At 54.6% G+C, this 14,495-nt stretch overlaps 1 protein-coding gene across 3 annotated transcripts in view; it reads left to right on the forward strand.

Annotated features, from left to right (window-relative positions):
- Positions 1–6,370: 6,370 nt before the first annotated feature.
- Positions 6,371–14,495, forward strand: part of NIBAN2 (niban apoptosis regulator 2) — an 82,568-nt gene continuing 74,443 nt past the window's right edge. For all 3 annotated transcript variants that reach the window (XM_073905723.1, XM_073905722.1, XM_025888418.2), the window contains exon 1: positions 6,371–6,611. In XM_073905723.1, the coding sequence (XP_073761824.1) occupies positions 6,557–6,611 (55 nt within the window). In that variant the 5' untranslated portion in view covers positions 6,371–6,556. The remainder of the gene's footprint in view (positions 6,612–14,495) is intronic.

Consider the following 14,495-nt stretch of genomic DNA (forward strand, 5'->3'; position numbering starts at 1 on the left):
TGGGTGTCCCTGTCACGTTCCTCTCCAGTGCCCTGGGCAGCATTCTGCGCATCACCCAAGCTCCATCATGTCGACGCTAGGGATGTCATGTTGACTGAAGACAGTCCTGACATCAGAGAGGAAGATCTATTTCAACAAATAACTGCACACAAAATACAGTAATTATGCACGTACTGATTGCAGTGAAGGAGGGGTATAAGGCACTAGGAGAAGGGGCAGGGGAAGAGTGGCAAAGGGGAGCCCGGCAGGAGCCTTCAAGGCCATGGGTCTGACTTTGTCCCGAGGACAGTGGGAGCCACAGAAGGTCTGAAGCTGGGGAACGACATGGTCCTTTTTGTATTTTAGAACAATCCAGCTGGCTGTCCACTGCAGAATAAATGGGACGCAGGAGGTGGCGAGGCCACTAAAGGGTTGGGCTGTCAGTTGGGGGGCAGTCATGGGGCCTGGACTTGGGTGTGGTGGTGGAGCTGGCCACAAGAGGAGCAAGAAGGGGGCTGGGCAGCCAGAGTCCAGGTGACAGATGGAATAGCTGTGAGCTGGGTCTCCTTCCACTACCCTACGGTTAATAAAGAGGGGAGGTTCAGGCAGGGTGCCAGGGTCCTTCCGCACCAGGGGCCATGCCAACTGGGTAAACAGCAGTGGACACATGATATTCCTTCAAAACAAAATCTTGATTCATTCACATTCCCTGTTGTTTACCCAAGGTGTTTGTTTTTTTTTTCTCCTGAGCTATTTCAGGTCTGACAGGTTTGTGGGGAGAGCAGAGCTGGGACTCAGAGCCAACTGGGAGGGAGAGGGACCAATGGGGCAAGGAATGGCCCATGCTCCTCCTTACAAAACCAGGAAGGGTTCTGGCCTGGGTCCCTACTGTATGTTCTGGGGCAAATCCCTTCCCTTCTCCAGACTGCTGTTCAAGCTCTGGACCCTTCTGGACCCTCCCTTTCAAAGTAAAGTATTATTAGTCTTTACCTTTGGGTCCTAGTTTCTAAATGTGCTTTAGGGTGGGGTGGGGTGGGGCTGCCCTGAAGGGAGGCAGTTTGGCAGAAGCCACTTCCTGACAAAGGACAGATGAATCAGGGGCTGTAGGTGGCATTCTCTGCCTGGGAGGGGGCAGGCCCAGCGAGTGGGCATGGGGAGCCTTCCCTCTCTGCTCCAGATGTGGAACATTCATTCCTCTTCTTTGTCCACATGCCTGGTATCTTCCACCGGGCTCCAGGGCCTGGGCCAAGGGAAGTGTGTGGGAGAGCTGGTGGAGAGATGTGATATCCAGAGCCCTAGGGAAAAAAAAGCAGAGACACCCCCCACCCCCACCCCCCACACCTTGCTGTGTTGAGAAGTTCCCTTTTTTTTTTTTAAGATTTTATTTATTTATTTATTTATTTGAGAGAGAGGGAGAGAGAAATCACCACCAGGGCGGGTGGGAGGGGGGCAGAGGGAAAGGGAGAAGCAGGCTCCCCCCTGAGCAGGGAGCCCGAGCAGGTCTTGATCCCTGGGATCATGACCTGAGCAAAAGGCAGATGTTTAACCAACTGAGCCACCCAGGTGCCCCGAGAAATTCTTCCTTATAGAAAGAGCTCTTAAAAACCAACAAGAAAAAAGATATACATTCTTACACAAAAGCAGGCATAAGATATGAATAGTAAAAACCACAAATAGCCAAGAAATGTATGAAAACATGCTTTAATTTATTCAAAACTAAAAACTGAATAGTAAAACAGCTTCAAGTGTAGGGGTAAGGGTTCCTAGTTTTTCAGAGTTGAGAAATTCTCCTGATGTCTAATTTCCCGAAATCTTTTCCTCTTCCTCATATAGTACTGATGACTATATTTATTTTTCTTTCCTTTAAAAAAGTAAGTCCTTCTTCCTCCACCCAAAGATCACAGCTGGCCTGATTTATTAACATAAAGTAGTGGAGAGCTGAGAACTTTTTTTTTTTTTAAGATTTACTTATTTATTTGAGAGAGAGAGTGGAGGGAGGGGCAGAGGGAGAGGGAGAGAGAGAGAATCTCAACCCTGAGATCATGACCTGAGCTGAAAGCAAGAGTCGGACGTCTAACCAACTGAGTCACTCAGGCGCCCTGAGAGATAAGAACTTTTTTTAAAAATCTTTTTTTTTAAAGATTTTATTTATTTATTTGACAGAGAGAGACACAGCGAGAGAGGGAACACAAGCAGGGGGAGTGGGAGAGGGAGTCCCGCCGAGCAGGGAGACCCACGCGGGGCTCGATCCCAGGACCCTGGGATCATGACCTGAGCCGAAGGCAGACGCTTAACGACTGAGCCACCCAGGCACCCCAATAACTTTTTTTTTTTAAGATTTATTTATTTATTAGAGAGAGAGAGAGAGCGCGCGTGCAACGAGCAAGGGGAGGGACAGAGGGAGAGAGATCGGGGAGGCCAGCTTCCCGCTGAACGGGGAGCCTGACTTGGGGCTCCACCTCAGGACGCTGAGATCATGACCTGAGCTGAAACCAAGAGTTGGATGCTTAACTGACTGAGCCACCCAGGCGCCCAGGGAGCTGAGAACTTTTAAAGAAGTTCACAATAGTCTCAGAATAAAGTAAAAAACCGTATGTTCTGGACACTCGAGGAGCCTCCCATCTGGTCCCACCTGTCCATGGCAGGGGCCCCCTCTCCTCTTCCCTTGGACTAGCCCCTGGGCCAGTCAGGACTCATCTCCCTTGCCTTTGTTCATACTGACACCTTTACCTGGCATGCCCTCTCCAGGCCTACCTACCCAGCATTGAAGTAAGGGTTGCTATGTGCATCCAATGGAATATTATCTTTTGAAAATCCTTACAATTGGTAATTCTTCCACTAAGTAGTTGTGAGGGCTGTCGGATGAGGTAGGGAATGCCTTTGGCATGATACCTGGCAGGTGGCATGAGGTCCATGAATGGTGGCTATCCCTGGATCTTCATCGAATGGGCTTCTTCTTGCCAATCAGATCTCCAAGTGTCATCTCCCAGACTGCCTTCCTAGGTGGCACCCCCACTCCTGTCACTTTAATCCCTCATCCTATTTTATTAATGCTTATCCTTTCTGAATCATCTTGTTTATGTACTGCCTTTCTCCCTCCAGCAGGAGAACATAGCTTCTGCAAGGGCAGGAATCTTGACTACCTGGTATACTGATATAACCCCAACACCTGCAACGGCGCCTGACACACAGCTGGAGCTCCATATATTCACTTGTCATTTCAAAATCAACTAGGCATCTGGGATTATTGGGGTGCCTGGGTGGCTCAGTCGGTTCAACGTCCGACCTCGGCTCCGTTCATGATCCTAAGTCGGACTCCCTGCTCAGCAGGGAGTCCGCTTCTCCCTCTCCCTCTGCCCCTCCTCCATGCTTGTGCTCTCTCTCAAATAAGTAAATAAAACCTTTAAAGAAAATAAACTTTATTGAAGTATAATTTACATGCAACAAAATGCATCCATTTGAAGTTTTATAGTTCGGTGAGTTTTTTTGTTTTTGTTTTGTTCTCTTTTTAAGTTTTATTGAACCCAGTTGATTTTTTTTTTTTTAAGTAAGCTCTACGCCCATCATGGGGCTTGAACTCAGGACCCCAAGATTAAGAGTCACACACTCTACCGACTGAGCCAGCCAGGCGCCCCTAGTTTGGTGAGTTCTGACAAACATGTACTCCTACATTACCAGCACCCCAGTCAAGGCATAGACCATTTCCAACCTCCCTCAAAGTTCCCCTCTTTTTTTGGCAGTCAATTCCCTTCCACTCCACCTCTAGGTAAAATGTGTTTGTGTGTGTGTGTGTGTGTGTTTGTGTGTGTGTGTGTGTGTGAACTGAATGAATTTTGAATTGGGACTGGCTCCAAGGTCTGGGGGAGCTATTCACATGTGCACACAGCATTCTATAGTTTACAATGCCTTTCTACTTTTATGATCTCATTTGCTTTTCACATATGAGACCATGGATGCTCAGATGGACTAGGTGACATGTGACAGAGGGTCTCCAAAGCCAAGAAGTGGGGGGCAGGGCCGGGCTAGGGGCCTGGCATCCTGAGCAGTTTGTGGATACTCCAGGCTGACAGGCCCGGGTGTACCATAAAGGCTGGCAAAAGGCTGCTTGTGGCCCCCACCTCTATCCCAACTGGCCCAGGCGTCCAGTCTGACTGAGATGCCCTGGGGTGCCCAGCTGTACACTCAGGGCAAGCAAGCCTTTCCAGTCCCTATAGTTTGGGCTGTGGGGGAAAAATGAAACGAGGCTAGCAGCCTCTCTTGTTTCTGATTACTTCTGTCTGGTTGCTCAAAGAGAACAGATAGACGCTGGGTGTCAGGAGACTTGACTTCTGGCTGGGTTCTGCATCTGCCTTGCTGTGTTACTTTGGCAAGTCACTTTCCTTCTCTGGGCCTCAGTCTCCATCTCTGTAGAGGAAACAAGTCATCCCTGCCAGCTTGACTTCAACTCCACCTGATGACTCTCTGTTGCGTGAATCTGTCCTGCTCTTCAAAGACTGGCCTCTGCTTGTGCTCTCTCCACTCCCTAGAATGCTGTTCTCCAATGTCTGTCAAAATTCTGGTTTTTCTACTTGTAGTTCCGGTGCTCATCCCTCTGTGATTTTCCTCAAAATGGAATGTTCTGCTCCTTTCTCTAATTTCTATATGCTCTTGAGGGCAGGGACTATGATTTTTTTTTAAAGATTTTATTTATTTATTTGAGAGAGAGAATGAGAGAGAGAGAGCACATGAGAGGGAAGAGGGTCAGAGGGAGAAGCAGACTCCCCGCCGAGCAGGGAGCCCGATGCGGGACTCGATCCCGGGACTCCAGGATCATGGCCTGAGCCAAAGGCAGTCACCCAACCAACTGAGCCACCCAGGCGCCCAGGGACTACGATTAACAATGAGAGAAGGGTGGGTTCTATTTATTGAGATGACCAATCCTGTGCCAGGCCCTGTGCCGGTCACTTTGTTATGTGCTTTAATCCTCACAACAAAGTGTCATTATTCTCACTTGACAGATAAGGAAACTGAGGTTCAGAATAATGCCACTTGTCCTGGGTCACAGAGCCAGTAGGACAGCTTGGGCAACTTCTCTTTCCCCAACCCCAGCATGTTTTTTTTTTTTTTTTTTTTTTTTAAGTTTTCTTTAAGTACTCTACCCCCCAGGTGGGGCTCAAACTCAGGACCCAGGATTAAGAATCCTCCGCTGGTGGGACCGAGCCAGCCACCCACCCACCCTGCCCCTACCCCCGCATCTTGCAGAGGGCCTAGCAAGCAGGTATTTATCACCTGTATGCTGAATGACCAGTAAGCCACTGACTGCCTGAATCAGTGCCAGTATCACATTAATCAACTTCAAACCTACCACTGGTAGTGTAGACAGGACTGAAGTACCCGTGCTCAGTAATGCTAACTTTTATTACCACCATTCTTTGCCTTTGTCACACCTACAGTAAGATCTGCCCAATTACAGGGTGGGATACATGGGTGGTGAGTACTCGGTCACCAGGGTAAGCAAGCAGAAACTGGATGACCTTTGGGACACAGTAAGGGGAAGTCTGAGCATCAGCAGCCAAGGAAGGCCTCCGCCACCCCCATCCATGATTTTGGGAATCTCAGTTGGTAACCTGTTTCCCCTCCTGGCTTGGGAGGTGGCGAGGGTAGGACTGGAACACATTCCTGTGGTACCAGGACCCACCCATGCTCAGCCCCGCAGGCCCAGTTGATACCCACAGACCATGCAGGCCCGTGGGTTTTGAATCTTTGGAAAGTTCTATTGTTTATTCCATTCCTGACCTGCCCTGTCCCACAAGCCACCTCCCGAGTGAACTACCCATATGCTGAGCCTGAGGAATGTCCGCCTGGCCCTGGCACCGGGGGTGCCTTCTGGGCCCCGAGCCCTCCCTGCCACCTCCCCTTTCCCTGCACGATTGTGCAAGACAGGCGGGCACACCTTCTGGGGCAGGTCGGATCAAGGCCAGGAACTTGCTGAGAGCGGGAGGCGGCGGGCAGGGCAGGAGGGGTGGGGTGCAAACGCCGAGTTCCCGCACTTCGGCCTCGGCGTCCCCTACCAGTTCCCCACGACTTGCTCGGCGTGATTCTCTTCCCGCGCGGAGAGGGGAGGAGGTGACCCCAGGCTGGAGCCCCCCAGGGCACTCCCCGTTCTCTCAGATGCCCCCACCAGCCCCATCTCCTTCTTCGGTTCGGCCTGGGTCCGGTGCGCCCCTCAGTGCGTCACTCCTCGCTCTCCCTCTCTCCGACTGGTCTTTGTCCGGGTCTCGCCCGCAGTCTCGGCGTCCCCGGCCCCCCCCTGCCCTCCCGCCAGCGGCCGCGGCCGCGGCGGGGGCGGGGCTCGGCTCGGGGGGCGGGGCGGGGCGGGGCGGGGCGCGGCGGGGCTGCTGAGCCGCGGGCTGGGGCGCGGGGCGGAGGCAGCCCACGGGACAGACGCGGCCGGGGCTTGGAGCGCGGGCAGAGCGGAGGCCGCAGCGAGGGGCGGCGGGAGCGGGCCGGGCCCGGCTGCATGGCTCCAGCGGCGTCCTCCTGAGCGGCGCGGGTAGCGACGGGCGGCGGGCGGATCGGGCCGCGGCTCTTCCTCGCCATGGGGGACGTGCTGTCCACGCACCTGGACGACGCCCGGCGCCAGCACATCGCAGGTGAGTCCCGCGCGGTGCAGCGCTCCGGAGGTCCAGCGGGGAGCCCCCGGGCCACGCCCCCAACCCGGTCCGCCCGCGGCGCCGGGCCAGGGTCTCGGGGGAATCAGGCCCGGGGCAAGGCGGGAGTGGCCGGGGACCAAGTCCTGCGTCTAGCTTGTTCCCTCCACGTCTGGGCGCTCCTTCCTGCCCCCTTATGAGCTCGCCCTTCCCCCTCCCGAGGGAGGTCGAACCTCCCCCTCCCCTACTGGAACCCCCTCCGCGCCGGCCCCTTCGAATGCCCCCCAACACACTACCCTGATGAAGTTGTGGCCCACTCGGCCAGCGTGTCCTGATCTTCCTCCCTCACTGTCCCGGCCCCCACCTCATCCTGGCCCCAGCCCTAGTACACGTGGCTGAGGCTTCTAGGGACAGGCCCATCCATGCCTGGACTGAGCCTGGGGAGTAGGGCTAGGGATAGATGGGGTGCACAAGAGAGTTGGTCAGAACCCCTGCCCTTTGACTCAGGCTCAAGGAGGGTGCTCCTGCTGGCGGGGGCGTCCGGGGGCGGGGGGGGGGGGCGGGCTGGTCAGGGCTGGAGCCCAGCCTCCTCAGCCCCCTCCTTCAGCCATCCCTGCTCCCAGCCTGTCACTGCACAGTGGCCACTTCTCAGAAGGGTGACTGACCCCCAGGGTCGCAGCAGGGTCCGGGACCCCTCCTCCCCCTACCCTGGAGAATGGAGAGGTCGGGTGAGAATCTCAGACTGCCTGGGAAACTTCACTTTTGTGGTTCACCTCTCCCGCCCTGGGTGAGGCTGCCTGGGTGGAATCCCAGCATCTGTTTCCCGGCCGTTAGGTCTTAGAGAAGTCTCTTCATGGCCTGGCACCTCAGTTTTCTCCTCTCTGAAACGGGGTGAATAATTTCTTATTAATGAGTTGTTGAAAGACATTATTTCCTGTAGCTTGCTTCGCACAGGGCCTGGTAGAGGAGGCATCCATGCATGGGGTGCTGGTCCATGTGGGGTGTGGGGGTGGGTGCAGCCGATGGAAGGAGTTATCTGTTCCTCTTCTTGAATTTGCTACTCTCTGTCCAGTGAACCCAGAGCACTGTGTCCGCCTACATTTATCTTGATGGGTTCTGCAGTCCTGTAAATTTCAGCAGCTGTGTTTTGTCTGCTTGTACCCCTTGAGAAGAGTGACCAGGTGACCAGTCCCTTAACTCTGTGTCTCCAGGGCCCCACAGTTGAGCACAAAGAAGGTGCCGAGGAAGGGTTGTCCAGTGACTGTGATACTGGGCCTGCCGCCCGAGTTCCCCCTTTGGGCCAGGGCCCTGGGTGCCCGGGTGAGGGTGAGGTAGAAATGAGTCAGACTCTCTCCAGCCTCAGAGCAGCAGGGGGTTAAGTCCTGGAAAAGCCTCCTTATAGGGCTGGGAGGAGGCCTGGACTCTGGGAGGAGGAAAGCCGGGGCGGAGCCTTCCTGTCCCCTCCCTGTCGGTGGCAGCCTCCTGGGGCTCTGTAACAGTCCATCCATTCACGACCTCCTGTTGGGGCCCCTCACCCGGCCTGGGTGGGGTGTGCCGCTCCTTCTTTGGTGGGGTTTTTCCTTTCCCCACACCTAACTCTCGCTCTCCCCCCTCTTTCTACCTCCTGGGCTGAGAACTGCCAGCAGCCCCCCACCCACCCCCATTTTACACGGGTGGAGACTGAAACCACAAAAGGTGAAGTGTCCTCTCCTGGACAGGGTTGGGTTTGTTTTGTGGATACCAGGCTTGTGCCCACTCAGCCTGCTGGCCCCTCTTCTCAACACTTCACGGCTATTAATAACCCTCTTCAAATGCCTCAAATTCCTGGTCCAGGCTCACCTGGGGGAGCATCTTAAGTCAGGGTTGGGAGGTTGGAAGCAGGGGAAAGCCTCTAGCCCCCTCCAGGGAAGCAAGCCACCTTAGAAATTTCTTTTGGAGGGAATGAAAGCTAGCCTTTGCCACCTCCAGTGATCCATGCACCCTCCCCACCCCACCCAAGAAGCAGTGAGCACTTTCATGCCAGACAATTAAAATTCCAGAGCCCTCCCTACCTGGGGCCACCCCTTTGGAAACGTCAACATTTGGAACATCCCTTCCCGCAGTGCTCTGGGCTCCAGGCTTGTTGGGGTTCTGTGGCTTGGCGGGGTGGATGGCCCCTGCAGCTTTGTGCCCACCCTGTGCAGGTGAGCAGGTGAATGCCAGCCTACAAGTCCTGGCAGAGGTCAGGCACACTCCTGCCCAGGTGCCATTTTGCTGCCACAGTGCCTTTCATCCTGGGATTTCAAAGCCCCTGGCAAGCAGGGGCTTGTTCTCACAGTAGCAGCCCCGTGGGGCTGGTGGCAGGATGATTCCCTTCTACTTTTCAGGAGGGAGCTTGAGTGGAGGAAAGAGCCGTGACCTGGGAGCCAGGAGGCCTGGGTAACCTCAGGCAGTCACTTACTCTCTCTGGGTCTCAGTTTCCCTAGCTGTGAACTGAAGGCTGTAGGCTACCTGATGGCTGAAGTCCCTTCTGGCTCTGAGAGTCTAAGGGTCCCAAATGTTCCCCACGAATCTCCTCCAGATTCGGGCCAGCTCAGGCTTCCAATACTGACTTCACATTCTGTTAGCTGATGTGAACTTGGGCCAGCATCTTAATCTCAATTTTTTAATCTGTAGAATGGGAATAATAGTAGTTTCCTGCTGGACTCCGTTGCAAGGATTTAATGAGATAATGCTGGTAAGACACTCAGCCCAGTGCTTTGGGGCATAGCAAGTGCTCAGCAAACAGTTGCCATTATTATTGAGAATTGTCATTTATTTTATTTTATGTTATTATTTTTAAAGTTTTTATTTATTTATTTGACAGAGAGCGGGAGAGAGAGAGAGAGAGAATGAGAACAAGCAGGGGGAGCGGCAGGCAGAGAGAGAAGCAGACTCCCTGCTGAGCAGGGAGCCCGATGTGGGACTTGATCCCAGGATCCTGAGATTGTGACCCGAGCCAAAGGCAGACGCTTAACCGACTGAGCCACCCAGGCCCCTGACAATTGTCATTTACTCTGTTATCGATTCTCTAGTAGGTGAGGAGAGTGGCCAGGTGTTTGGAGTGCGAAGGGTGACAATTGTCGCTGTGGTTTAGGTCCTGTTTCTCTGAGATTTGTCCGGTCTCCGGCCTCAGGGTGGATACTGGTTCCTTGGATGCAAGAATCCACCAGGGTTCTTAGAAACCTTGAATTCCACGTTCTTTGTGCATTGGCAGATGTGTGAGATGGATGTAGGCTATCTTGAGTGGGTATGGAGGGCAGTGATGGGGCCCCCCTATGACTAGGAAGGAGCTAGGACATGGAGAGGTGGGGGATTAGGCAACCCACACCTTCCATCTGGCCCAGAGGACAGGGCTGGGATGAGACTGTAAGGGTCTGGGTGGCCCATGTTGGTGCTATAGGAGGGGTTCTTTGCCACCAAAGCTAAGACAGAAGAGGTGAGGGAGGGAGCTTACTGTTGCTCAATAGGGGCTGGGTGCTGTGCCCTTGGCAGGAATCCTGGCATTGCCTAGGGGGGCCCTTCTGCCTCCAGGACAGCTTTGAAGGACTCAGCCCCTCTGGAAATTCTGTTGGCCGGGATGAAACGGTGGGAGCCGAGCGAACTGCGCCCGCCCCCCAATACATAAGCTGCCCTTAAGATTTATTACCTGAAAGGGCTGGTAAGGTAGTTTGCCAGTACCTGTGTTCCTCCCTTCTGCTGGGCTCACCTTTCCCTTTGCTAATTCTTTTTTAAATAGCAGCTTTATTGAAACCTAATTCACCTGCCAGACAATTCACCCACTTAAGTGTATAGTTCATTGGGTTTTGTGTGTGTGTGTGTGTGTGTATTCACAGAATTGTGCAACCATGGCCACAGTCAATTTTATTTATTTTTTTAATTTTTTTAAAAGATTTTATTTATTTATTTGACAGAGAGAGACACAGCGAGAGAGGGAACACAAGCAGGGGGAGCGGGAGAGGGAGAAGCAGGCTTCCCACGGAGCAGGGAGCCCGATGCGGGGCTCGATCCCAGGACCCCGGGATCATGACCTTAGCCGAAGGCAGACGCTTAATGACTGAGCCACCCAGGCGCCCCCACAGTCAATTTTAGAATGCTTTCATCACTCCAGAGAGAAACACTGTGCCCATTAGTGGGCACTCCCCTTTCCCCTGGTTGTTCCCCACCCTGGGCATCCACTGCTCATGTCGGCTGGGTGCACAAGGAATGCATGCACGAGCCACGTAGGAGTGTGAGGGAAGAAAGTGTCCTCTCTCTTCGCTCCCCCCCTCAGGAGAAACTGCTGGAGTTTGGTGTGTCCCTGTGTCCAAACACACGTCTCTGCGGACACACACATTTAGCTCTGGCTATAAGAAGAGCCCCAGTGATATGTCTTTGTGGTTGGACTTTTTTTTCACTCTGTCTATTGTGAACATCTTTCTGTGTCGGAGCACATGAGTTGGTCCCATTTGAACTTCTGTGGGTGGGTTTCCTTCTGTGCATGGTGCCATTTATTTCCTCATCCCCCCCCATCAACGGACATTTGGGTGGTTTCCAGCGTTGGGCAGGAATTCGGGACACTGACCAAACCTTGCACTCGTCCCGGGCCAGGTTCTGGTGTCAGGCCTCTGAAAAGGCTGTAAATGTTTGAAACTCCCTCTCGTTGGTACAGAGTACCTCAGTACAAGTGTTATTACCCTTTTTGGCAGTTGGATATGAGAAAAAGGGTATCTCACTTATTTATTGAGCAAAATGAATAATGCCTTTTTTCCAAATTGACTTTGCGCACCTACCTCTCCACATTTGGGAAAGGGCTGCAGGTCCCCAGTGTGAAGGGAGGAGGGTGTCCCTTTTCGCACTCCCCCCCCAGGTGCGTGGCTTCCTAGTCGCTGCCCTGGGGCTTTGCAGAGGGACCAGGCTGGCCGGAAACAGTGCCCAGCCCCGCCTGGGCCTCTGCCCCTTAGCCAAGGTCTGGGTCAGCCCCTGGGGGTGAAGCGTCTGGGGATTCTGCTCTGCTCTTGTGTCAGTCTCATAGAACGCGCCTTTTGTTGGCACTGACCCTGCTCTGCCTCTCCATCCAGCCTCCACTCTGTTCCTTTCCCGTCGCCCAGGCCTGAGCTCTGGCCTCACCCCTGCATCCTTCCCCCACACACGGCCACACGGCCAAAGAGACCTTTCTAAGCCCAAACTGGGCCATGGTTCCCACCGCTTGAGGAATGACGTTCAGAGACGGGGCTGGGAATCCCTCAGCACCATCCTGCGAGCACCACTCCATTTTTTTAGCAGTATTTCTCCTCTGTGTTTATTGTTCTACATTGCTGAGACCATGACTCAATTTTTGTCTTGCTCCTTTCCCCAAACGGTTTATAATAAACGTCTCTCCCTGGCCTCTACGGGCCCCCTGCAAGCACTGCCAAAGGCTGTCCCGTGTCCCACCCGAGGCCATCCGTACGACATTTTCTTAGCCTTACCCCTAATGCTGGATATTGCCGTGTCCCACTGTGACTAGACATTTGGTTTTCAGGGGCAAACTGAGTCACTGTGTTTTTTTCCTTTCCTGCTCTGGTCAGCTTCCCTGCTGAAGACAGACTCACGCGCTTGACCTACTCTCCTCCAGCCTGCTTCCACCAATCTGGGCATTTCGAGGGAGGCTCCTTTCTGGGAGGCTGCGACGCCTCTGAGGGTCTTCCCAGCGGAGTAGGCTCCAAGGGGATGTCTGTGAGCTGGGGACGGGGACTGATGACATTGGCCTTTGGTTGTGTGTGACCGGGTAAGTCTGGCTGCTTTGCCAGCCTGTGGCCTGCAGGGACTCCACTGATGGGTCTTCTGCCTGAGGGAGGTGGCTGATAGAGTAGGGAGGGGCCGTATCAGGCTCTGAACGATACCTGTAAGATTAGCCATCCTTTAACTGAACACTTACTATGTGCCAGGCCTGCCTGTGCCCGCATTATCACACTGGATCCTTACCCTCAGTGCCCTACCCCAACATTTAAAGGCAGGGCAGGGCAGGGTAGTGGCAGGCCCAGACTTGGGAGTCCAAGGCCTTAGCTGTTAAAACCATGCTCTCCTGTGATGGGATGGTTCCTGGTGCCCAGTTTGGGCCGGAGGACAACGGGGGAAGAAGCCCCCACGAGAGGCCCGGTGGGGGCCGAGGGCCTGGGAGGGAAGCAGAACGGCATGTGTCAGAGGCTCCCCGTGGGCTGCACAAATATATCGCTCCCGACATTACTCAGTCTGAGACTCAAGTCACTCTCTGACCAGTCCCATTCTCCTCTGCGCGGCCCCGCCCTCCTCCGCAGGCTCAGCTCATGACTCACTCACCGTGGGTCTCCTTGCGGCAGGCATCAGGCATCGTCCTGCGGTTGCAGAAATTCCTGAGCCACTTTTTCCTTTCCCTCTGCCCTGCCCCCTTCCACCTCCCTGCCTGTGGATGGAGGGTTTTTCTCTGGATAGTGCTGGGCAGAGTTTTCAGGGAAGAGGAAGGCACATACCTAGCTTTTAAAAACCCTGCAGGGTGGGAGAGAGCCACGCCCCTCTCCTGGTAGGATCTTAGGGCCTGAGTCACAGAAGAGCTGCAATCTTCTGATCTCACAGATTCAAAACTGGAAGAACAGGAAGTGCCCACCTCAGCAGGGCACCGGGTGCCACCCCCTAGGAACCGTCCAGGTTTAGGGATGTGCTACCTGTGGCCTACAGAAGTGAAGGGACCTGCCTGGTGACAGAGTGGATGGTGAGTTAGAAGAAGCAGGGAGTCGAGAGGTTCGGGGCAAGTCAGGCTGCTTGGGCTTGAGTCCCAGCTTTGCCCCTGGAGGGGCTGGTCGTTTGGGGTGAGTCAGTTACCCTCTCTGAGCTTCGGTGTCCTTTGTAAAAGAGAACGAGAGCACCGGCTTCTTAGGGTGCGAGGTCAGGAGTCGCTCTCTGGATGGTACGGCACACAGGGCTGGGGGGCGGCGAGGACACGATGCTGTTAGGAGTGTGGCACTTCACTGAGGGACGTGTGTCAGGTTGGTCCTGTGGCCGCGGGCACCTTCACCCTGTGCCATGCGCCCCAGGTTGAAAAGGAAAAAGAGGAAGACAGATGGGGACACCCACCCCTTGGCCGGCCACGTGTGTCTGGAGCTAGGCCTGTGGGTCTCAAGCCTGGTCCTGCTAACCATTTGCTGTGTGACTCTGGACCAATGGCTGGGCCTCTCTGTGCCTCTTCTCCCCATCTGTGACCCCAGTATCGACTCCTGGGAATTCCTTGCCACTGAAAATCGTTTCCTAGGGGTCTCAAGGTGACTTCCAGAGGCAGGGCTGGGAGGGTTTTGATGTTAGAAGTTGAAGTGGAACATCCCCATTGGGTGCCTGGGGGACCCCACAGAGGTGTGATGAGCTCTGCTCCCAGACGTGCTCGGGCCTTCTTTCTTTCATCCTTTCAGCCAGTAGTCACTGAGCACCAGTGTGCCAGGCACTGTACCAGGCACCAGGGACACGCTGGGGCGCGCTGCTCCGTGGCTCTTGCCCACGTGGCGCTCTCTGGCTGGGTGAGCGAGGAGTGTTCTCAGAAGGGCAGGTCTTCTGTGGGAAGGTGTGAGAGGGGCTGGCCTAGTGGGGAGGGGAGGGTTGGGATGACGTTGGGGGAGCCAAGGGGCTGGCCTTGGGGGGGAGGGGACTTTGTCCCCAGCGTCCTGGGGAAGCTTAGGAGGGAGGGTTAGTGGAGGAGAGCCCAGTGGTGAGGGATGGTCTGGACCAGTGTGATGGGAGTGGGGCCCCTCGGGGGGAGACAGAGCAACCAGGCCTCTGTGATGGCGATGTGCGAGGCCGGGGAGATCTGGTGTCTCTTCTTGTCAGCCCTGTGCCGTTGATGGATCCCGTAGGTGGTTTCATCAAAGCAGCCAGTGGCCCTGC

Source organism: Callorhinus ursinus, unplaced genomic scaffold (genome assembly GCF_003265705.2).
Source record: "Callorhinus ursinus isolate GAN/ISIS: 27379988/994484 unplaced genomic scaffold, GSC_fseal_2.0 scaffold24, whole genome shotgun sequence".
NCBI classification, from domain to species: Eukaryota; Metazoa; Chordata; class Mammalia; order Carnivora; family Otariidae; genus Callorhinus; species Callorhinus ursinus.